At 40.7% G+C, this 25,018-nt stretch overlaps 2 protein-coding genes across 3 annotated transcripts in view; both read left to right on the plus strand.

Moving 5' to 3' along the window:
- LOC100150834 (Y+L amino acid transporter 2) overlaps positions 1–9,037 on the plus strand; it is a 54,262-nt gene extending 45,225 nt beyond the window's left edge. For both annotated transcript variants that reach the window (XM_073923066.1, XM_073923072.1), the window contains one exon: positions 8,406–9,037. In XM_073923066.1, coding sequence (XP_073779167.1) covers positions 8,406–8,500 — 95 coding nt within the window. In that variant the 3' untranslated portion in view covers positions 8,501–9,037. The remainder of the gene's footprint in view (positions 1–8,405) is intronic.
- A 6,539-nt stretch (positions 9,038–15,576) lies between these two features.
- On the plus strand, positions 15,577–23,920 carry wu:fc46h12. The gene is made up of 5 exons (NM_001291347.1): positions 15,577–15,697; positions 20,388–20,496; positions 21,851–21,967; positions 23,268–23,346; positions 23,455–23,920. The coding sequence occupies exons 1-5, from the start codon at positions 15,600–15,602 to the stop codon at positions 23,544–23,546; spliced, it is 495 nt and encodes a 164-aa protein (NP_001278276.1). The 5' UTR covers positions 15,577–15,599; the 3' UTR covers positions 23,547–23,920.
- The last annotated feature ends 1,098 nt before the right edge of the window (positions 23,921–25,018 follow it).

Genomic DNA, 25,018 nt, shown 5'->3' on the forward strand with positions numbered 1-25,018 from the left:
ACCTGACAGGTGGGCAAATCTAAGCTTGTTTTTAATAAAACAAATATAAATATGGATATAATAAATAATACTGCTAATAATAATAACATTATACAAAAGCAAATTGTTATGAATGAACTGAAAAAGCCTCCCGAGATGAAGACATAAAAGCGGTGATTTTTCATATTTATGTGGGCTAGAAAATAATATGTTTTGTAATATTTTAATCCTTTATATTTATATCCTATATACATCCTTAATTTTTATTTTTTTCATATGTAAAGATATTTGCGTATTGCTCTAAATATTGTGTGTATTAAGCAGTGTGTAAGCGAGGTGCAACTCTGCGCTGGAGTTTAGACCGGGTCTGTTTTGGTCTATTGAAAAATCTATTATAGTTTCTCAAAATAGCAACGCGCCAGCGGTCCGCCTCAGAACGCCTTCTTTTTTAGACCAGAACGCCTATGGGCGCACATATGAGCGCAAATGTATTGGCTATTTAAACAGGGTGGCGCAACGCCTCAAAACGACTCTTGCGCCAAGCTGAAACTAGCAAATAAACTATTGCGTCGCGCCTTGCGCCACATTGTGCTGGGTGTATGATAGGGCCCTTCATGTCCATTTGTTGTGGTCACCATGTAAGGTTTTTTGTGTGTGTGGCACTTTTATGAAATGAGCACTCTAGACTGCAATCCAAATCTACCTTTAAATAAAGAAACGTTCGAGGTTACAGAAGTAACCCTTCGTTCCCCGAGGAGGGGAACGGAAGTGCCATGAATGGGAGGATTCGGATCAGAAGCCGCTTATCTGGAGAGTATTGAACGGGCCAATGAATGAAATTAATTGGCAGCGTAAGCTTGCGCAGGTGTGCGACATCTGCAATCATCTCAGCATATAAGCACACCTGAAGCCAGCAGACGCCATCCTTTTAAGCTGAAGAGACTTTCAAACAGCTAAGGGACAGTCATTATGGCGACGGAATATGGCACTTCCGTTCCCCTCCTCGGGGAACGAAGGGTTACTTCTGTAACCTCGAACGTTCCCCTTCGGTTGGGGAACTTCAGTGCCATGAATGGGAGAATATGGAAAGCGCCATAATGACTGCACCTTACCAACACCCCCGATGAGGAGATAGTCAAGCAAGCGTGACGCACCCACATCATGGGGGGCGCGGTCCTCCAACGTGTCCCTGGCCCTAATTTATCCTACTTCAACAGAAGTTTTACGGATTTAGATATATTTTTTGGGAAGTCGTGAGCATCTAGATAATTCTAGGAAATACGACAGTACGTTGGGAAGCGTGCAATCCCGATAGGGAGGACGCTGCGGAGGCCATCCGTTACCCAAGGGGGGGATAGATGGCAGAATTTACCTATGGACTAGCCCTAAAAAGGGGGAGTACGCATAGCAAAGAGTGGTTAGCGGAGAGGGAAGACACGGGTCCGCCCAGGGGGGGGACTTAACCGTGGCGGAATAAGCATATGGGATCGCCTAGTGGGGATCACGCATAGCAGGCACCTATACCCAAAACGCGGGCTGACCAGCGGGCAGACCTACAACGTAGTGGGCCAGCAAGTGACTCCTCCGCTGAGTCAGTGCTGGGGGCCACGGAGGAATCTGCAGGGCTCACCTGACGGGGAACTTTACTGACAGATAAAAAAGGCGCACGTACCTCCGTGTTAGGGAGAATGGCGCAGCAAGCGTGTTTCAACACCCTACCGAGTTGTCTCCTCAATCACCAAAGGGTTACCTAATACCCTTGAGGAAACCGGCTCCACTCGCAGATTGTAAAACCTTGCAAATGTGTTGGGTGTCGCCCAGCCCGCAGCTCTACAGATGTCTGTTAGAGAGGCGCCGCGTGCATGCGCCCAAGAGGATGCAACGCTCCGAGTGGAGTGTGCACGTACTCCCGGGGGACACGGCTGACCTCGACTCGAATAAGCGAGTGAAATGGCATCCACAATCCAGTGGGATAATCTTTGTTTCGATACGGCACTTCCCTGCTGCCGACCGCCATAACAGACAAAGAGCTGCTCAGATGATCTAAAATTCTGAGTACGGTCCACATAAATGCGCAGAGCGCGAACTGGACAAAGTAAAGAAAGGGCTGGGTCTGCCTCCTCCGGGGGCAGCGCTTGCAGGTTCACTACCTGATCTCTAAAGGGGGTGGTAGGAACCTTGGGCACATAACCGGGGCGGGGTCTCAGGATAACGTGAGAGTAATCCGGCCCGAATTCCAGGCACGAGTCACTGACCGAAAATGCCTCCAGGTCCCCGACCCTCTTGATGGAGGCCAACGCAACCAGCAGAGCTGTCTTCAGGGACAGAAATCTTAGAGATACTGATTCGAGTGGCTCAAAGGGATCGGATCGCAGACTCGTGAGAACGAGGGCGAGATCCCAAGAGGGCATGAGAGGGGGGCGAGATGGATTAATTCGCCTAGCACCCCTAAGGAACTGGATGACCAGGTTATGCTTTCCCACGGTGCCGCCAGCTACCGCGCTATGATAAGCGGAGATGGCGGCCACGTAAACCTTGAGAGTGGAGGGCGACAGCCTGCTGTCCAACTTCTCTTGAAGGAAAGAGAGCACAACACTAATCTGGCAATTTCGGGGGTCTTCTCTGCGAGAGACGCACCATTCAGTGAATAGACTCCACTTCAGGGCGTAGGCGCGCCTCGTGGAGGGGGCTCTAGCCTGAGTGATGGTATTAACCACCGCAGTCGGTAGGTTACCTAAGTCTTCCTCGCGTCTAGGGACCACACGTGGAGGTTCCAAAGATCGGGGCGAGGGTGCCAGATGGTGCCCTGTCCCTGAGAGAGTAGGTCCTCTCTCAAAGGGATCCGCCAGGGGAGGGCCGTCGCGAGGAGTGAGAGCTCTGATATCCAGGTCCGGTTGGGCCAAAGGGGCGCAACTAGCAGAACCTGTTCCTCGTCCTCCCTGACCTTGCACAGAAACTGCGCGAGCAGGCTCACTGGGGGAAACGCATACTTGCGCATGCCCCGAGGCCAGCTGTGGGCCAGTGCATCCGTGCCGAGAGAGCCCTCGGTCAGGGAAAAACACAACTGGCAGTGAGCGTTCTCGGGGGAAGCAAACAGATCGATCTGGGCCTCCCCGAATCGCGCCCATATCAGCTGAACAGACTCGGGGTGGAGTCTCCATTCTCCAGGGCGTAACAGCTGTCGTGAGAGCGCATCGGCTGCACGATTGAGCGTGCCTGGGACGTGAATGGCGCGCAGCGATTTCAGCCGCGGGTGACTCCAGAGGAGCAGACGGCGGGCGAGCTGAGACATGCGGCGAGAGCGCATACCCCCCATGCGGTTGATATACGCCGCCGCCGCCGTACTGTCCGTCCTGACCAGCACGTGTTGCCGCTCCAGCACCGGTAAAAAGCGGTGGAGAGCGAGGAACACTGCCAACAGCTCTAGGCGATTGATATGCCAATGCAGCTGGGCACCCTTCCAGAGGCCCGCAGCCGCATGCCCGCGACACACGGCCCCCCAACCCGTGTTGGAAGCGTCTGTTGAAACAACAACATGGCTGGACGCCTGTCCTAGAGGCACACCGGCCTGTAGGAACGAGGGGTCGTTCCAAGGGCTGAGGGCGCGGCGACACAGCGCAGTAACCGAGACCCGGTGTGTGCCCGCGTGCCATGCGCGTCTGGGGACCCGATCGTGAAGCCAGTGCTGAAGTGGTCTCATATGGAGCAACCCGAGCGGCGTGACGGCGGCTGCGGATGCCATATGCCCCAGGAGCCTCTGAAAGAACTTCAGTGGGACCACTAGTTTGCTGTCGAGCTCCCTCAGACAGTTCAGCAACAGGCGAGCGCGTTCCTCGGAGAGGTGCGCTACCATGGTGATCGAGTCCAGCTCCATCCCGAGAAAAGAAATCCTCTGCACGGGGGCGAGTTTGCTCTTTTCTCGGTTGACCTGAAGCCCCAGTAGGCGGAGATGCCGAAGCACCTCGTCCCTGTGCATAATCAATTGCTCCCGCGAGTGGGCTAAAATCAGCCAGTCGTCGAGATAATTGAGTATGCGAATGCCCGCGAGCCGAAGGGGCGCTAGGGCACCCTCCGCGAGTTTGGTGAAGACCCGCGGAGACAGAGAGAGCCCGAAGGGGAGGACCTTGTACTGCCACGCTCGACCCTCGAACGCAAACCGCAGAAATTGGCGGTGGCGTGGAAGAATGGAGACATGGAAATACGCGTCCTTCAGGTCTATGGCTGCAAACCAATCCCGAGGACGAACGCATTGGAGAATGCGCCTCTGCGTGAGCATTCTGAACGGCAGCTTGTGCAGACAGCGGTTCAAAACGCGCAGATCTAGGATTGGCCGTGACCCACCGCTCTTTTTGGGTACGATGAAGTATGGGCTGTAAAACCCACTCTCCATCTCGGCTGGAGGAACCGGCTCGATTGCACCCTTCGCCAGGAGGGCAGCAATCTCCTCTCGCAAGACAGGGGCGGACAGGGGGTTGACCCTGGAGAAATACACGCCCGTAAACTTGGGGGGCCGTTTCGCGAACTGAATCGCGTAACCGAGTCTGATTGTGCGTATGAGCCACCGCGAGGGGCTGGCCCGCGCTAACCAGGCAGGCAGAGCCCTCGCTAATGGAGTCATCGCTACAATCGCTGACGTACCAGCGGTGGGGCAGCGCGGAGTGGGTGTGCTGATCCGGGAAGCACGAGGGTCCCGCGGAAAAGCTGGAGGAGAGCGATTCGCTCTGGCTCCGCACCCTGACTCCGGAGAGGGGGCTGGAGGGCTGAGGGAAGGGAGACCGTCCCCCCAGCGCTCGTGAGCCACTGGCGAAGCATGTAGAGTCTGCGAGCCGGAAGGCAGCGCGTCCCGGACTGGCAGAACTCGTGCAGTCACATCCGGGGAAGGGAAAAAGTGCTCTTTTACTGATGTTTTGGTGGCACTGAAAAGTACCGTTGTTATCGGGGCCCCGCCCTCCAGCGGGGAAAGAGCAAGTTTCCTCTTCTCCGGATGGCCTGTCTCAGGGACGCTTCGCGGTCCGTTTACCGGACTTAACGGCGCCCTGGGCAGGAGGGGCTGCCTGCTTTCGAGGTGAACGCCGCGCCCGCTTGGCCGGAGGCGCAGGCGGGGGCGGGGCAGCACTCGTTGGCGGGCGCCCTCGGCGAGGAACAGCGGAGGTGGATGGCTCGGCGGGCGGAGCGGGCTTACGGCCACGCCGATAGATGACATTGCCCATCGCATCCGACTGCTCTTTCACCGCCTTGAATTCCTGGGTGAATTCACCGACGGTGTCGCCGAACAGGCCAGCCTGGGATATGGGCGAGTCAAGAAAGCGAACTTTGTCAACGTCGCGCATATCGGCCAGGTTTAGCCAGAGGTGGCGTTCCTGAACCACAAGTGTGGACATCGTCCTCCCCAGCGCACACGCGGCGGACTTAGTAGTCCGAAGAGCATAGTCGGTCGCGGTGCGCAGCTCATGTAATAAGCTTGGGTTGGACCCGCCCTCGTGCAGCTCGGCCAGCGCCTGCGCTTGGTAGCGCTGGTAGGTGGCCATCGCGTGCAAAGCAGAAGCAGCCTGGCCCGCAGCCTTATAAGCTCTGGCTCCGAGGGAGGCAGACAACCTACAGGCTTTGGACGGGAGGCGGGGCAAACCCCGCCACGTAGAGGCGCCGCGCGGACAAAGATTGACCGCGATAGCGCGCTCCACTGACGGGATCGCCTCATACCCCCTGGCAGCTCCGCCGTCAAGGGCGGTGAGGGCGGAGGCACTCGCAGCACGGGCAGAGAAAGGTGCCCTCCAGGACTGCGTGAGCCTACTGTGCACTTCCGGGAAGAAGGGGACGAGAGGCTTCGAAGGCTTCGCCTTCTGGTCCTCTACGTAGCACCCATCTAGTCGGTCCGGCCGCGGAGCTGGGGGATAAACCATCTCCAACCCCACGGCCGAAGCAGCCCGGGAAAGCACGGCTAACATGTCCGCTTCAGGATCCGATTTGACAGCGCTCACCTGCCCGGAGGGGGCGAGCGGGTCCGGATCTTCGTCGGACAGTGAAAGCCCACCCTCCGATGCCGCGGAGGACATCTGATCTCCGGTGTCAGCGAGTGTGAGAGCTACCATCTGGTTAGACGGATCACTCTCACCACCCGAAGCTTGGATGGAGCGCCGTGAGGAGCGAGAGGTCCGCGAGCCCGTGGGCGGCGGATTAGCTCCCGCTGAAACCCTCAGATCTGCCCGAGCGCCCGCTGCTTTTTTAGAACAGGAGGCAACTGGGGTGGCTCGCTCTCTTGCGAAAGTTAGCCGCGATCTTAGCTGTGCAACGGTCATGGCATCGCAATGACGACATGAACCGCCCGCGAGCACCGCATTAACATGCTGGACCCCCAAACATGCAATGCAGTGATCGTGTCCATCATCCGGAGACAGGAAACCCCCGCATCCAGAAACGCACAGTCGGAGCGCCATCCTGAAAAGGACGTGCTGCACGACTGTGTTGCTCTTTTAGGAAAGTTGCAACTATACGCACCGCTCTGGAGGACCGGACCCAAAGAACCGCAGGCAAGGGAGTAACCCAGCTCGACCGTCTGCCACCGCGAAGACCCACTCTGGACCGGGAGACACACTCGTTCGCTCTGAAGTGCTGATCAGCAAGAGGAACCCTCATCGACTCACTCAGAAAGGATCTGAAGCGAAAAGGATGGCGTCTGCTGGCTTCAGGTGTGCTTATATGCTGAGATGATTGCAGATGTCGCACACCTGCGCAAGCTTACGCTGCCAATTAATTTCATTCATTGGCCCGTTCAATACTCTCCAGATAAGCGGCTTCTGATCCGAATCCTCCCATTCATGGCACTGAAGTTCCCCAACCGAAGGGGAACTTAAAATTCTGTCAACCATTCTTTTCCAACCGTTAAGAGTGTCCTTCTCCTGTTGAACTGAATAGAAGATATTTTGAAGAAAGCTGAAAAACCATCAACTTCCATAGTATTTGTTTTTTCCTATAATCTGACTCAACGCTTTTCAGCTTTCTTCAAAATATCTTCTTTTATGTTCAACAGAGCAGTGGTGTAGTCCTTGCTATAGGCACATATATTCATATGCTTACTTTTTTCCATGAGCTGTTTGGGTATTACCACTTCTGAGGACCAATAATTGCGTATACCCTTGGTATACTCACTTGTTTTGCTGACTAAGCTTCCCTAATTTACGTGGATTCAAGACCCTTTAAATGTATACCATATGTTTTTTTTTTACTTGCATCTTAATTTGTTGCAAGTGGTGCATTTTAGTTTAAATTGTGCACTTCTACTATAAATATATATACAATTTTCATTTTTTCAATATATATATATATATATATATATATATATATATATATTTCTTTCTATTTATATTTATATATAAATATAAATAGAAAGAAATATATATATATATATATATATATATATATATATATATATATATATATATATAGAAAGAAATATATATATATATATTTATATTTATATATATATATATATATATATATATATATATATATATATATATATATATGTATATTTCTTTCTATTTATATTTATATTTATATTTATATATATATATATATATATATATATATATATATATATATATATATATATATATATATATATATATATATATAGCTAATGCATCAAAGAAACATTAACTTTCGTCATTTCTTTGGCTTCTTTCATTTCAAATTTGGGTGGTGTGTAATAGTACATCACTTTTTTTTTAGGACTACACCACTGCAACAGCGTAAATATATTCAGTTCAATTCATCTTTATTTCTATGTCGCTTTTATAATGTAGATTGTGTCAAAGCAGCTTAACATAGAAATTCTGGTAAATTGAAACTTTGTCAGTTCAGTTTTCAGAGTTGAAGTTCAGTTTAGTTCAGCTCAGTGTGGTTTACTTTTCACAGTGGCAGCCAACCCCACCCCCTCAAATCGTACTAAATTGTACAAATTAGATCGTACAAATTCCTACGAATTAGCCACAAAATCAAAAAGTTATGAATTACTGTGAGAATGCGTCGGTGGGCCTCAAAATCACTGGGATTTGGATCCTATTTTAGTGTCAGGAAATGTAAAAAAGAGACTTGTTGGGTTAATATCACTCCAATAAGACTGTGGACAAACTATTCATCCAAACAGCTTACAGATGTTGATTTTCATCATAGGTGCCCTTTAAGTAAAGCTTTTTTGCAGTGTAGTGAGTAAATGTTTATTTTTGTGTGAACTATCCCTTTAAATTAAAATCAAATAAGATATTTTTAGATGAATAATTCACAAATAAAAAATAAAATGCCAATAGGGCAGGAAGATCTTTTATTTTATGTTGTATTTTATTATGTGTCTACTTATTTATCATTTTTATTTTTGATCTTTTCATTTTTTGCTCTTCTTTTCTTCAATCTCTCTCTCTCTCTGTCAGATTCTGTCACCAAATACACTCAGATCATGTGTTACTGCTGTTTAACTGACTTGGATGTGGAGTCAGAGAAGTTGGCAGAGCCGAAGACTCAATAACTGTTTACATGCCTGGAGCATGGACTCCATCTCTGCTACACAAACAAGAAAAAAGAGAGAAAGTATCTGCAAAAAGCAAAATACCTCATGGATTTCTAAAACGTCCAGCAAATATCTCATGGAGATCTCAGAGATGACTCTTTTTGCTCAGTAAATAATGCGTGTGATTTATTATACTGGAGTGCTTCACGACTGATTTGCTGTTTTTGATCATTTTAAGGATCACTAATTGCACTGTGAACCAAAATGAACCATGTCCACCGTTCTGTCACGGTCTAAACGAAGAGCTCTTTGTGTGACTCTGACCGAAGAGGATTGAGCCTAAATATACTTGGAGTCATTGGAACTGCTTTTCAGTTTGATTCCTGGAAGAAGAAGAAAAAAACTTGGCCAGAGAGCTGGAATTTAACGCCAGACTGGACATCTCATCCAACTACTCTAATGTAGACTCTTGGGACTATCTTGTTAGTTTTTCTAAAGCAATCAATGTCAATCAATAAAAAAGAACTGAACAAAGTTCGTTATTGAATTGTGAAACTCAAAGATAAGTCATTTTGATTCTGTCATTTTGATTTGACTCTTCATTTTTCAGTTAAGATTAGGTCAAACAATGAATAAAAAATGCACAGAAATGCAGATCAAACTAGACAAAAACTCCAGTATTTTTGAGTCATTCTTCCATCTTTCTCTAAATCTTTCTTTCATATGACTTACAGTTTTTCTCAGTCGCTTTGGTGCGTTTCTCACAACAGTTAATGCATTTCTCAAAACAATTAGTACAAACTGCAAAACATAGCCGACAACCTGCAAAAGCGCGTCACATGCTCAAAATGTATAGTTCATTCCTCAAAAGCAAGTATTGATGTCAATCAAAGTGTCAGTATCATCAAAATGAAAAGTCCTGACACCATTGTTTATGAACAAGATAGTCAAATGGCTTAGTCATGTTTTCATTATGAGTTTACTCTGGACATTTTTTCAATGCAAAAAAGTCAGATGTTGGTGACACTTCCTGAAAAAGCCCAAGACAGCACTATATACTATTTGCACAGCCATTTGAAAACTACAGTAAAGTTAGACATCACTGCATTTAGAGAGATATCTGAGTACAAGACACTGAATATGTATGTTTCACATTTTTACTCTGCATTTGCTCTTTACAATCCTAATTTATTCACAGCATTGTGCAAAAGAATAAATACACCCTTATTTACAACAAACAGAAACTTCCTTTGGGTAGAGCTGTGCACAACTGTACACAATATTGCAGTACATATCGGAACTGAACATGCAACATACATAAGTCTGTAAATCATTCATCAAATTGTTCAATTTTAAAGACATTTTCAGGAAAATAAAGTTTTAAGGTTTTTTTTTTATAAAGTTTGCTTGACAGATTTTGACAGCTCGTTCAACATTTCTGTATGTAATGACTCAAGTAATTAATTGAGGACTGTTAGTTTTATATGGAATGACTATTCAGCATTTGCTAGTTTAGTTCATGACATAAGCAAATGATAATGTTATAAACAGCAGGGAGTTGTATGAAAACAATTGATGCATGTCCGAAAGCATTTGCAATTTGCTGAAAGGAATAAGAAACTGCTACTGGGATGTGCACAAATGACTAATTGTTTTGAGGAATGCATGACCTGTTGTGCAAATATAAATAGTGTTGTGAGAAATGCACCAAAGCCACTGAGAAAAACTGTAAACAAATAGACCCCAAAAATCCAACCTGTATTTTCTGTTCATATTTTAATGAAGATTTTAAAATACAGATATATAATATGTAAAGTCTTTATTCCCTCACTAAAATAACAAATGTTACTGGGGGCATAAAACTTTTGCACAGTACTGTACACACAAATTACCTTATTGCAGTTTTTCTCAGTGGCTTTGGTGCATTTCTCACAACACTATTTACATTTGCACAACAGGTAATGCATTTCTCAAAACAATTAGTCATTTGTGCTCATCATAGTAGCAGTTTCTCATTCCTTCCAACACATTGCAAATGTTTTTGGACATTCATCAATTGCTCTCATACAACTCTCTGCTATTTATAACATTATCATTTGCTTATGTCAGTCAAAATTAACTAAACTTGAATGCTGAATAGTCATTCCATATAAAACTAATAGTCCTCATTTCATTACTTGAGTCATTACATACAAAAATGTTGAACTAGTTGTCAAAATCTGGCAAGCAAATTTTATAAAAAAAATTGTAAATCTTTATTTTCCTAAAATTGTCTTAAAAATTTAACAGTTTCATGAATGATTTACAGACCTGTGTATGTTGTAGGTTCAGTTCCAGTATGTTCTGCAATATTGTTTGCAGTTGTGCACAGTTCAACCCAAAGGAAGTTTCTGTTTGTTGTAAATAAGGGTGTATTTATTCTTTTGCACAATGCTGTGAATAAATTAGGATTGTAAAGAGCATGTGCAGTAAAAATGTGAAACATACATATTCAGTGTCTTGTACTCAGATACCTCACTAAATGCAGTGATGTCTGACTTTACTGTAGTTTTCAAATGGCTGTGCAAATAGTATATAGTGCTGTCTTGAGCATTTTCAGGAAGTGTCACCAACATCTGACTTTCTTTGCATTGAAAAAATGTCCAGAGTAAACTCATAATGAAAACATGACTAAGCCATTTGACTATCTTGTTCATAAACAATGGTGTCAGGACTTTTCATTTTGATGATACTGACACTTTAATTGACATGAATACTTGTTTTTGAGGAATGAACTATACATTTTGAGCAAGTGACGCGCTTTTGCAGGTTATCAGCTAGGTTTTGCAGTTTGCACTAATTGTTTTGCAGTTTACATTAACTGTTGTGCAAATGTAAATAGTGTTGTGAGAAACGCACCAAAGCGTCTGAGAAAAACTGTAAGAGTTCAATAGTTTGTTCTCTATTATAGAAAAGTGTTATACACATTTTTGTTCTAGATAACTGCGGCAATGTTGTGGCGCAGTAGGTAGTGCTGTCGCCTCACAGTAAGAAGGTCGCTGGTTTGAGCCTCAGCTGGATCAGTTGGCCTTTCTGTGTGGAGTTTGCATGTTCTCCCCATGTTCGTGTGGGTTTCCTCTGTGCGCTCCGGTTTCCCCCTACAGTCTAAAGACATGCAGTACAGGTGAATTGGGTAGGCTAAATCATCCGCAGTGTATGAGTGTGTATGGATGTTTCCCAGAGATGGGTTGCAGCTGGAAGCTGCATAAAGCATATGCTAGATAAGTTGGCGGTTCATTCTGCTGTGTCGACCCCAGATTAATAGGGATTAAGGGACTAAGCCAAAAAGAAAATGATTGAATGAATGAACTTTTGACTGCGAAGTACATACTGAAGTATAAATTTGTATTTGGTATTTAATTTATCTGCCCATAGTGATTTGTTTGTTCGTAATGAGGTTGTGGTCTGTTGTCTGTTGTTGAAATAAAGTTTTATATATTGAAATAAAAGCAGATCTAATCACTGTAACTGATTTATAGAGCTGAACTTCTGACTTTAATCTGTAATGGAAAGTACTGTAAGTCAAACTGAGACCCACGCATGCACACATGCGTCCTCCTGCTGCCCTGTGACTTGTGAAGTTTCAACATATTGTGGCTAAAATGAACTCCTCACCTCAGGATCCTTCCTGTTTTCCTAATAATTGTTGCATTTGTTTTTCACAGATGTGTTTATGTATGAAATACTGTAAGTGCCTCTCAATGACACATCAGACTGTAAAAAATATTAGTTTAGACAATTTTAAGTGAGAAAACCTGTTGCTTTTGAAATAATTAGTTGACTTCACTTAAAAAAGTGAGTAAACCTGTTGCCTTTCATTTTTTTTAATCTAAATTATTTATGTGCATATGTAAAGTTAAAGGCGCAGTAGGTGAGTGTCAGATAAAATGTAGATTTGTACATCTGCAGTCATTCACATGCACACGAGAGAGAGAGAGAGAGAGACAGAGAGAGAGAGAGAGAGAGAGATCAGTAAAAACAAATGCTGAATCAAAACTTGTTTAAATCCTGACTCAATATTGGAGTTACTTTTGAACGCTGGAGGAAGGACGACACCATGGCTGAAGTATTTCTTTTAGACAAGTAATGTTGTGTTTTAAAACTGTTTTAGTTAAGTAAAGCTTATATAGATTGTGCTGTGACATGAGAGAGAGATCAGTAAAAACAAAAGCTGAATCATTCATTCATTTTCTTGTCGGCTTAGTCCCTTTATTATTCTGGGTCGCCACAGCGGAATGAACCGCCAACTTATCCATGCCCTTCCAGCCGCAAACCATCTCTGGGAATCATCCACACACTCACACACACTACGGACAATTTAGCCTACCCAATTCACCTATACCGCATGTCTTTGGACTGTGGGGGAAACCGGAGTACCCGGAGGAAACCCACGTGAACGCAGGGAGAACATGCAAACTACACACAGAAACGCCAACTGAGCCGAGGATCGAACCAGCAACCCAGCAACCTTCTTGCTGTGAGGCGAACGTGCTACCCACTGCGCCACTGCGACTACCCACTGCGCCACTGCGTTATGAATGGGTTATATGCATGGAAATGTTGTTGGTTGATGTGACTATTTTCAATTTCATAAGGACATTTTATAGCATCAATAATGTAGATTTTTATTTAGTTTAACAACAAAACATCAGTAAATAGTGCTGTTCCACCTAGCCAGCTTTACTGCGGTGACGTTTTTTTATATTCACATTGGTTCATTCCCTGTATTGTTCACTGCTTCTCTGAATATTCGCTCTGAAATAGCATGTAAGTATGGTTTAGTAATACGTGTAATTCCTGCACGCCGCAGGCCAACCACTAAGCATACAGTAGTCACTTCAGGACAAAGTGCTAGATATAATACAGTGTTTTGTTCAGAATTGTAGCATTATACTATAACGTTTTTTAACTGTCGAATTACATGACCTAGTGGGTCTCTGTCAACTTTAAGGTGCGTGTTCGTGATTTCAGGAGGCGTGGTTTTACACTGCAGGGGAAGGGCTGTGTTTCAAAAATATTATGCTAACCAGTTAGCATTTTGGCAGATCACCTACTTTCCCTTTTAGTCTGCTTAACAGTTCCAGGTTACAATGGGTTTACACGATATTTATAGGGGCGACACAGTGGCACAGTAGGTAGTGTTCACCTTACAGTATGAAGTTCGCTGGTTCGAGCCTTGGCTGGCTCAGTTGCCGTTTCTGTGTGGAGTTTGCATGTTCTTCCTGCGTTCGTGTGGGTTTCCTCCGGGTGCTCCGGTTTCCCCCACAGTTCAAAGACATGTGGTACAGGTGAACTGGGTAGACTAAATTGTGTATGAGTGTGAACGAATCACCGACCTTCTTGCGTCACTGTTTCGCCCCTATATATATATATATATATATATGGTCAAATTGTTGCTTTCAAGGCAATGGGTTTACTCATCTTTTAAAGTAAAGTATGGGTTAATTAGCGGTTTGTAAGCATTTAGGATGCTTACAATCAAGGTTTCAGAAAAAAATGGGAGCATTGGCATTCATGAGGAAATGCCATACAATGGGGTACAAAGTTTTTTATTGTTTTAGAGATAAGTTATATTAATTACATATTATATATATTATTTACATAATGCTTTCAGCGTACTATAACAGCTTGTAACCCAGTGATAAGCACAGTTATTCGGCAAAATTAACGTTAAAGTGAACGGCGTTCTTCTGACAAGCTGTGAACTTACATTTTTACATTTCATTCTAAGAGTTGCTGAAGTTTGCCCTGCATCATCAAAAAGTGATGATTCACATTCATCAAGTAATTGCTTCGTACTGTTTTTTTTTTTTCTTCTCACATTCTTCAGGTGATTAATGACACAAACGTTTCGGCACAATGTCTTTCTCAGTGTGCACACTGAGGAAGGCATTTTGCCAAAACAATTGTGATGTCAATTGGTTGATTACAGGTTGGTTGGTTTGTTGGTTAGTTGGAAACAGGTTGGTTGGATGGTTGGTTGGTTGGTTGGTTGGTTGGTTGACTGCAGGTTGGTTGGTTGGTTACAGGTTGGTTGGCTGGTTGCATGTTGTTTGGTTTATTGTTAGTTGGCTGCATGTTGATTGGTTACAGGTGGGTTGGTTACATGTTGGTTTTTGGTTGGTTACAGGTTGGTTGCTTGTTGATTGGTTACAGGTTGGCTGATTGGATGCAGATTGGTTGGTTAAAGGTTGGTTGGTTGGTTGCCTGTTGGTTGGTTAACGGTTGGTTGGAAATAAATTGGTTGGTTTGTTACTGGTGGGTTGGTTACAGGTTGATTGGGTGGTTGGTTACAGGTTGGTTGGTTACAGAAGGGGCCTGGCCCACCAAATCTAAAGCCCACCCTGACCCCACATCAGATAACAACCATTTTTTAGCGATGTGAATTCACTTTTTTTACGGCTGTATTTTTGCGTATTTGTATTTAGACATTTATTTATATTGCTGTTAGTTGTATTTTTAATGTTATATTATTTATATTATTATGATTTTTTGTGTGTTTCTATGTTAAATTTTGTTTCTGAGGCTAGAATTTATAAATGCACTATGTTTGATTCAGAAAGAGGAAGGAAATGTGAACTCATTTTATTTTCTGCTGATAGAATAGAACAATTGATTTCCTTCTGATTCTTTATATTTGATACTGTATTTCTCTGAATAATAAGGATTGATGAATAGAGTTAAACTACAGTCCAGATTTGATACAGAGTTGTCCTCTCAAATGTTGCTGAGTACATCCCACTGTTTATAACAGCTTTATTCACACACATGAAAAGCTGCTTGTGTTGCAGAGCATAAATAAAATGCATATCATTCCTCAGAAGTTACGCGTACTGAACAGATATAATGAAGACTCGAACAGAACCCAAATGTTAAAGAGTTACCACCAGATCAGCTGACACAGATTAACACATTTCTCCAGGCAGAAGAACACGCGTGTAAAGTCCCGGAGCTTGTGTTTCTGGAGCTCGCTAATCAATGCCGTGGCTCTACTTTCATCTAAACGCACATGATCAGATGCTGAGTATAAAACTGCAGCACATCTCTGAATGATCACTGACCACTGAAGACCTTCACCATGCAGACCAGAGCATTGCTGCTGACCTTCACCCTGATTCTGGGCATCGGTCTGATGGTGACCGCAGAGCCACTCCACGCTCAGTGCAGGGTCATCTGGTAAGGTCTCTTCAGGAGACACCTGTGTTGCTTTGTGTTTTGAATGTGTAGTGGAAATGATGTCAGCTCACGAATGGGCAAACTCTGTTCTAAAAGCTAAAGACAAGTGTTTGATTAGGGTTGATACTAAACTCAACAGAGTTTGCCCAGTTTTGTCTCAGCTGCTGTCGGTATAGTCTAAAATGTTGGTTGTTGTCTCAACCCACCGTTGGGTTGGGGATTTGTTCATATTTAACCCAACATTGGGTTGAAACCACATTGAACTAATTCTTTACATAGGACACAGCCATTGGAATCTTTTTGGCCCTAGACTTCAGGTCTCATTCAATTTCATAAATTTTTTTAGACATTATAAACAGCTTGTTATGCTTCAGACTGATGTTTTCTTATTATATTATTCTGCTTTTTATGAATAGTCATGAATACACTGTTTGTACCAATTAAGTATACAAAAGAAACAATTGCATTGCAGAATAAGGTCAATCACAGGGTTTTAGACAGTATGTGTGCGCTGATTGAAGTTAAACTGAAACATCAAATTGAAGTCGACCGTTTCTTGGTGGATACATGGTAACCCAATGATGTCACCATCAAAAACATCGAATCGATTTGATGTCGATTGACTACATTGATTTCAAAACGATATTAAATTGACATCTAATGATGGCATCAAAAATCAATAAGAGGAGTCTTGTAATCGTTTTTAGATGTCAATTTGTTGTCGTTTGACATCAATGTAGTTTATATGCAGTGTTGGAAATACAAACTCCAGCGCAAATTTGTAAAATTTTAGATTACTTATTAAAAATAAGCTGTAATAACACCATTCTTAAGTTTTTTGGGCGAAAACTTAATTGTCTTATGTTGAATCCACTTAAAATTGTAAAGACAAATAATTTAACTTACAGTAATTCCTAATCTTATTTTATTATTCCTAGTCATTTCTCCCATAGGCAACTGAAACGTATGTTCTAAACCATCGCAAAAAAAAAAAAATTTTAAATTGCATCGAAGAATAAGGTCAGTCACAGGGTTTTAGACAGTATGTTTGATTTGATGTCGATTGACTACATTGATTTCAAAACAATATTAAATTGTCATCTAATGATGGCATCAAAAATCGATAACAGGAGTCTTGTAATCCTTTTTTAGATGTCAATTTGATATCGTTTGACATCAAGGTAGTTTATATGCAGTGTCGGGATACAAACTCCAGCGTAAACTTGTAAACTTTTAGATTACTTATTTAAAATGAGCTGAAATAACTGAATTTTTTAGTTTTTTGGGGCGAAAACTTAATTGTGTTATGTTGAATCTACTTAAATTTGTGTAAACGAATAATTTAACTTACAGTAATTCCTCATGTTGTCCCAACACAAATGGATTTCGTGGAGCCCTGCATTTATTTACAGTGAAAATTTTATGACATCATTTTGGTGGTCAAAAGAGCATCATTGTTTGGATGTCAAATAGACGTCTAGATTGGACACATTTTTAATGTGTTTTCTGGTGTCCTTTTGACATTAAGGTGCTTGCTGGGAAGTTTTAACCTCTACTGGCTGATTATATGTTACAAAAAAGGCACAATAAGCCAATTTTAATCAATTGAGATTCATATATAACCTGAAAGCTAAATAAATAAGCTTGTTTTTATTATTTGAAAAACTAAAATCTTAGGATTCAAAAAGTGTAAATATTGCATTAAAAAAGTTAAAGTTGTCCAGGTTAAGTTCTTAGCTATGATTATAACAACTTAGAAATTAAGTTTATTTTGGGGATTTATTAAATTTCTTCATCGTGAATGATCTTAATATTCTTATAATTACAATGTATTTTTGATCTTGCACGTATATATTTGTGGGAATAGTGTTTGATTAAAGTGTGGTTATAAGCAAAAATACAAGCATTAAGAAATATAATATTGGCATTCCTTTAACTTTACACATAATATTGTTATAATGCAGGGGTGGCCAACCCTGTTCCTGGAGAGCCACCCATATCAAACACACCTGCCTGTAATTATCACGTAGTGTTCAGGTCCTAACTAATTGGTTCAGGTGTGTTTGATATGCAGGAAGGTGGCTCTCCAGGAACAGGGTTGGCCACCCCTGTTATAATGGTTATATTGGTCATTTAACTTAAAGACAAACTGAAATGTTGCATTGACAAATAACAGAAATACACTGTAAAAATAACGCTGGGTTTCACACAATTCCTTCAAGTTGTCCCAACACAAATTGATTAAGTTAACTTAATTGTTTTTACAAATCCAAACATGCAATAATTGTGTCGTTTCAGCTTATTTTAAATAAATAGTTTGAACAAGCAGCAAAATTTTTATTTTGAGTTGAAGTACTAGTTTAGCCATCAACATTTTTTGTTGTTGGGAAAATTAAGCATTACAAAAAAACTTTACATTTACAAACTACAAAAATTGTTAACGATAAAATGTTGATATTGACTGGACTGGAATTCTGCTCTTTATATATGTTTATATGTGGTTATTAGATGTCATTGTGAATGTCAATGCAGTATAAAAACACAAATAGCAAAATCAATTAGTATGAAGAAGCACACTTTTCATGCAAATCAGTGGTAGCAAAGCATAAAATACTATTGAATTACTTCAAAGTAATGTCTGTTGTTGGGAAAGTTTTGCAATTCTTCACCCTTTTATAAAAACAAATCATCAAACCTTATGATTGGAATGGCTGAAATACCATGACAAATCACAAACTTGTGACTCCCATCATGAGGCTTGGATTGCAAGCAATCACCATGCTAATTATTCACAGTGACTGACCTTCCACATTTGCTGGGAAATGTTTATTCTTTTAATATATTTCCCAACTGATGTTTAATAGAGCAGGGAAACCTTTACAGTATTTCCTATAATGTTTTTTCTTCAGGGGAAAGTCTTTTTTTTAGCTTGGCTGGGAAAAAAAGCCGTTTTTATTAAATTTTTTTTTTTATTAATTTTAAAGTTAATAGTATTAGCCCCCTTAAGAAATAAAGATTTTAATTGTCTACAGAACTATTTAACCTGCCTAGTTAACATAATGACCTACATTGTAAAAAAAAAAGAAAAAACAAGACTAAATTAGCAGTTTTCTGTACTTTGTGATTCATGTTTTTATTTGTTCCTGTATTTTTGAGTTGCATAATGGGACTTTGGTATTTCTTCCAACAACTTTTAATCTTGAAAAGTTGAAAACATTTTAACAGTTGACAATTTTGTGTCTAATATTGTCTATAGGTTGGTTTTGTTATGCTAAAAAAATTAATAAACTGCAAATACATTTAGTGTTATTTACAGCCTTATTTCTCTACATATTAGTTCCTATTTATATTATATCAAAATACTAAAATGTCAATAAAAGTCACTTTATTGAACTGTAGAGTTAAATTTTCAACATTAAAAATCAACAGAGCAGAGATCAAGCTCCCATAATGCAATTCACAACCATAAATAAACAGAAAAAACACTTATGATTCACAAAATACGGAAACTCATTTCACATGAGGGTCCAATACACACTCCAGTTGACAAATCCACGCACTGTGAGACATTGTATTGTATTTTTGCAGTAAGTTACTGGTAGCTCTGTTGCCAGCAAATTACTGCAACTTTCCTTTTACAGTAACCTACCTGTATATGTGTTTTACAGTAGCAGAGACCCTATTGCAATTTAATTTTACAGTAAAATAGCCTTACTGGAACTTCTTTTTATGGTAAAATGCAACCACATTTTAATATTTTACTGTATGATCATTTTACAGTACTTCTACTTTAATTTATTTACATTTTACACCACTATCACAAAACCTTTATTTTTAGTATTTAATAAATTTTAAACAAGTGCCATTTTTTTTTCATTAACCGTCTCATTTATGTCTTCAGCTACAGTAGCAGTACTCAAGTACTTTGATTCCAGTAGTATTTCACAATTTCTTTACATGCAGTTAGTTACTGTAAAAGTGTTAAAATGACGAACAATGCAGTGCATTTTACAGTAGTGAATTGTGAAGAATGCATCTGGTATTTTACTGGCCGTTTTTGCAGTAAATAACTGTAAAATTGTGAAAAGTCTGAAAGTCTACTCAAGTGCTTTGATTCCAGTAGTATACCGCAATTTCCTAATATGCAGTAAGCTACTGTATAAGTTTTAAAATGACCCACAATGCAGTGCATATTACAGTAGTGAACTGTAGAGAATGCATGTGGTATTTTAAGGGCCTTTTTTGCAGTATATAATGGAAAAAATTGCGGCAAAGTCTAACAGTGTACTCAAGTACTTTGATTCCAGTAGTATACTGCAAATTCCTAATATGCAGTAAGTTACTGTATAAGTTTTAAAATGACTTAAAATGATAATGCATATTACAGTAGTGAACTGTAAAGATTGTATGTGGTATTTTACTGCCTGTTTTTGCAGTAAATAACTGTAAAATTGTGGCAAAGTCTGACAGTCTACTCAAGTACTTTGATTCCAGTAGTATACCGCAAGTTCCTATTATGCAGTAAGCTACTGTATAAGTTTTAAAATGACCCACAATGCAGTGCATATTACAGTAGTGAACTGTAAAGATTGTATATGGTATTTAACTGGGCAGTTTTGCAGTTAATAACTGTAAAACTGTGGGAAAGTCTAACAGTGTGGCTGTAATTGCTATTCTTGCTTTCTGTCAGGCTCTTTGGGATTCCCTGTGAGGAGGTTTACATGAAATTGGTGAGCCAGATCAAGGCCTGGAAGGGCATGGGTAACTGCTTGACCGTCGGACAGAGATGCTTGTATGATGTAAGACTATCTACTACTTGCAAAAGCTTGAATCAACACAAGAACACACATCCTACTGTTTAAAATCTCCCTGAAATGAAAAATTTGCTAAGTTTATTTTGATAGCTCACGTTGTTACTTAAAGTGCATCATAAATCCATGCAAGTTAATCCACTGAATTTGTTTGTTAGTTTTGGTAATCTTCAATCAAAAGGACCTTTTGTTTCCGCGTTTGAAATGGCAGAGATTGACATCAACCTCAGTGCTTCCATAACCTCAGCCACGCCCCTCTTATCGTCTATTTACCCACCCCTACTCAAAATTCACTGACATAAACGTCTCAGCAACTTTCTGTTCATGCTGACTTTATATTATGTATTTAAGAATATCCATTCAGTTAACGTATAATAAACATTTTATTTGGAAGTTTAATTACATTTATTTTGATCAAACTTTATTATTTTAAGGTACAATTTATGTTGTTAATAAACCGTTAATTATGACTTTTAGCTCAATAAAGTACTAATTTGCTGCTTATTAATAGTTAGAGCATAGAGAAATAGAATAAGAGCATACATAATAAGTACTAATAAACTGTGACTACCCTAATAATAAGCTGGTTAAAAGCAGGAATTAGCAGTGGGAATTAGTAAATAAACTAAAGTGTTACCCGTTTTTTTAAATGCTGGTTTCTTAATGATAATGTTTAGAAAATTAATAAATGGAAAGTTCCCTTAAAGGCAAAGTTCACCCAAAAAATGATAATCCTGTCACTATTTACTCATCCTCCATCTTGTTCTAAACCTGTGTAAGTTTCTTTCTTATGCTGAACACAAAACAAGATATTTTGAAGAATGTTGGGAAAAAGCAGCAACTGACTACCATAGTATTTTTAGATCATACTATGGATGTCAATGGCTGCTTTTCCCCTAACATTCTTCAGAATATCTTGTTTTGTGTTCAACAGAGTAAAAAAGATTAATCAAAGTTTATAACCATTTGAGTATGAGTAAATAGAGAGGGAATGTTCTGTTTTGGGTGACAAAAAGTGGGAAAATATATTTTGAATATTCATAAAACAGAAATAACACTTGGTAACTCTTAATAGGAGGACCAGCGTCAAATCCAGTACCTGGAGGGCCGCAGCTCTGCACAGTTTAGCTTTAACCCTAATTAAACACACCTGATCAAACTAATTGAGTCCTTCGGGCTTGTTTGAAACCTACAGGTAAGTGTGTTGAGGCAGGGTTGGAACTAAACTGTGCAGAGCTGCGGCCCTCCAGGATCTGGATTTGACACCTGTGAGCTAAATGTTCTAACATGTTGTCAGCTCTGAGTATTACATACAAATGTATTGTACTGTTGTGTTTTGCAGTTGGTTTCTGCCACACCATTTCACATCGTAGCTAAACACACATCCAGACAGTGGACCAGCAAAGAGGACCTGAACTTTCACCTGGTGGCAACTGAGGAGTCTGTCTGCAGAGTGACGGTAAAATACTACACTGATAATATTCACGTTCATACTGTAATATTAAGTATGTGTGTGGATTGTGGAGATCAGTGTTGGGTAAGTTACAAAAAAAAAGTAATTAATTACTAATTACATCAGTAAAATTATTTAAAGGGGACCTATTATGCCCCGTTTTACAAGATGTCAAATAAGTTTCTGATGTCCCTAGAGTGCGCATGAGAAGTTTCAGCTCAAAAACTATTTTCATAACACAAATAATGTTTTTATAAACTATACTTTTTTAGGTCTTTGATCCAAAATGTGCTGTTTTGGTGACTGTCGCTTTAAATTCAAATGAGATTGTGCTCCCAACCCTCTTTTAAAAAGGGGTGGAGCTTTCAATGACCATGTGTCACCATAGTGGCAGACTTAAAAATTCTATTGGCAGAAGGCTGCTTCTCTCTCAGGGCTGTTTATGCTAATGAGGGAGAGATTATCATCAATGGGCGGGACTTTTTCCCCTCTGTTGACATGTACAAAGGGAGAATGTCAATCAAAGTGTTTCTGCAGACTTATTAATAAAGTGTGATGATAACAAATATATAATTATTTAATTTTTACCATTAGGGCCTGGCTATATTACACAAAACTGTGTTTAAACCCCTTATAAATGTGATTTTTGCATAATATGCCCCCTTTAAATGACTTCCCAAATTTTGTCTTAAAAGTAATTTAATTATTAAATAAGGAATTTAATACTTAATCTCTTGACTCAATACTTAAAAATAGTAGAAATTAAATCTTAACACTTCAAATATGAGTCAAACTTGGCGTTTTAGCTTCATTAAAAATACCTAAGCATTTGCATAACAAAATCCAGTGCACAAAAGCAAGGTCCATAAAGGTATCGATGAGCATTTGGCATGGAGCAACTTGACTGGCCTGCACAGAGTCCTGATCCAAACCCGACTGAACACCTTTTGGATGAATTAAAATAAAGTAGTTTTTTTCTTTTATCGGATAAAAAAGTTTGTCCTGCTTGGTTGTGCGCATATGTTTAAGCATATTTATAAAATGTATGCGCATCTTGGCGCATTTTTTAATATGCATTTTGAATATTCGCTAATGGAAGTGCCAAGGTGAGGATACATTTTGAAAATATGCATAAACATATGCACACAAACAAGTAGGACAAACTTTTTTATTGGTGAATGGTAAAACAAGTGGGTAGAAACATAGCTACTGTCATCTTTTTCTTTCCTCTATTGAAAATGTATGTATTACTCAAGGATATTTATACTTTTTGTCTTTGTTTCCACTATTCTACCCACTGCAACAGGGATATGCTGTCTCTAAAGCATGGGCCAAACTGGAGGACAACGGCATCACCTACTGCACCCTCTTTAACCTCATGGACGGTGAGACTTTCACACTTGAAAAAACTCTGACAATATGAGAGCTCTTAAACATTCTTTCCCAGTCATGCAGAGAAATGACTAAGTCATCTTTTATGTGTGTATTTGCAGGCAGCGGACTGGTGGAAGCTGAGGGTTTTAGGCAATACACCAATGAATGGATTTGCCTGGATTACTCCACTGCCAACTGCACCGTCTACTGATGAGTTTTTGATGTGATTTATAGGTCAAGCTTTATTTTGATGGTCCGTTTGTTGAATTCAAGTTACATTACATCTTCATGCTGACTAATTCTTATTAGATTATAAGTAGACTGTTAGGCTGGGGTTATGGTTAGTGTAAGCTGACATGTACAGATATTAAGCAGACAGTCTACTAGTACTCAAATGGACCATCAAAATAGTGTTACCGATTTATACACTGAAAACATCATGAAATGTGTAGCTTTTTTAGCATTTTCTGCAGTCGCTCATATAGTTACTGTGCTATTCATCATTACTAATGCCAGATCAGTATGTGTAGTTTAAACTTGAGTGCATACTTGTATAAATAAACCTTAAAACATTAATGTGTTGAATTGCATCCTTTCTAAAATGCTGTTTTTGTTGCCATAGGGGTCTGCGAAATTCTTGGTTTACATTTTAACTAGAACCTAAAGTTCGCTGACGAACTTCGATGTTGGTTTAAGAAAGCCAACGTGACTGTGCTAAGACTGGGAATGGCAGTTAGCAGGAAACATTGTGGTTGCAGTAAAATGCTTATAGCATTGTTAGGTGGTTGTTAATCAGTTGCTAATGTAAACTGGGTTGCCAAATGGCAACCTTCATGTGCGTGTTTAATTAAATCCTAATACTTAGTAGCAGGGCCGGAGTGGGACTCCTTTTCAGCCCTGGAGTTTCAAGCATTAGACCGGCCCACCTCAGTTCACAACTGACTATATTAAAATAAGGTAATTTCCAATTCAGTTTCTAATTACACTATCACGTCTTTTTCAAGAAAACAGCTGCTTTAGAACTTCAAATGTTCAACAACCCTAACAGTATTATATGTCTTAACAATAAAAATGAAAAAAAAAAAAGATTACTCAGGTGAGAATTGAACACGAATCGATGACGTCGTAACGCAACGTGCTGACCACTGGACCACAATGGCGCTGTTATGCCTATGTGGCCAGAATGATAGTTACATCATCATTACCCTGCATGTTGCATTTTGCTCATGGGGCTGGAGACAATAAAAAGAAAGAGGCTATGGTCAAATAAATAAATAAATGAAAAAAGTGCAACTGCTGAGAGTGCAAGCAGCTAGAAACACCGGCCCTCTCAGCCAAAAAATGGACCGGCCGACCGAGAACTCTACCGGTCCCCCCGATTGGCCAATCCGGGCCTGCTTAATCCGCTTGTTAAGTGTGACATCACGCGAAGCGGCTTCCGGGTCCAAGTGCTCTATTCAACTGTATGGGAAGACTAATTAAATGGTAATAATAAACGTTTACAAAGCGATTTAATACTTTCGAAAATCACGATCGCAATATACATGTCCATGTCTAATATCCGATGGCCAGAAAGTGATTTATTTTTTTATAAATTGTTAAATTTTTGGTATTTGTTATGTAGCAAGCCCAGAGATTGTTGTGTACACTATGACTTTATATAAAAGTAACTTTAATGTGTGA

The sequence above is a fragment of the Danio rerio genome, chromosome 2, assembly GCF_049306965.1.
Source record: "Danio rerio strain Tuebingen ecotype United States chromosome 2, GRCz12tu, whole genome shotgun sequence".
Lineage (NCBI taxonomy): Eukaryota > Metazoa > Chordata > Actinopteri > Cypriniformes > Danionidae > Danio > Danio rerio.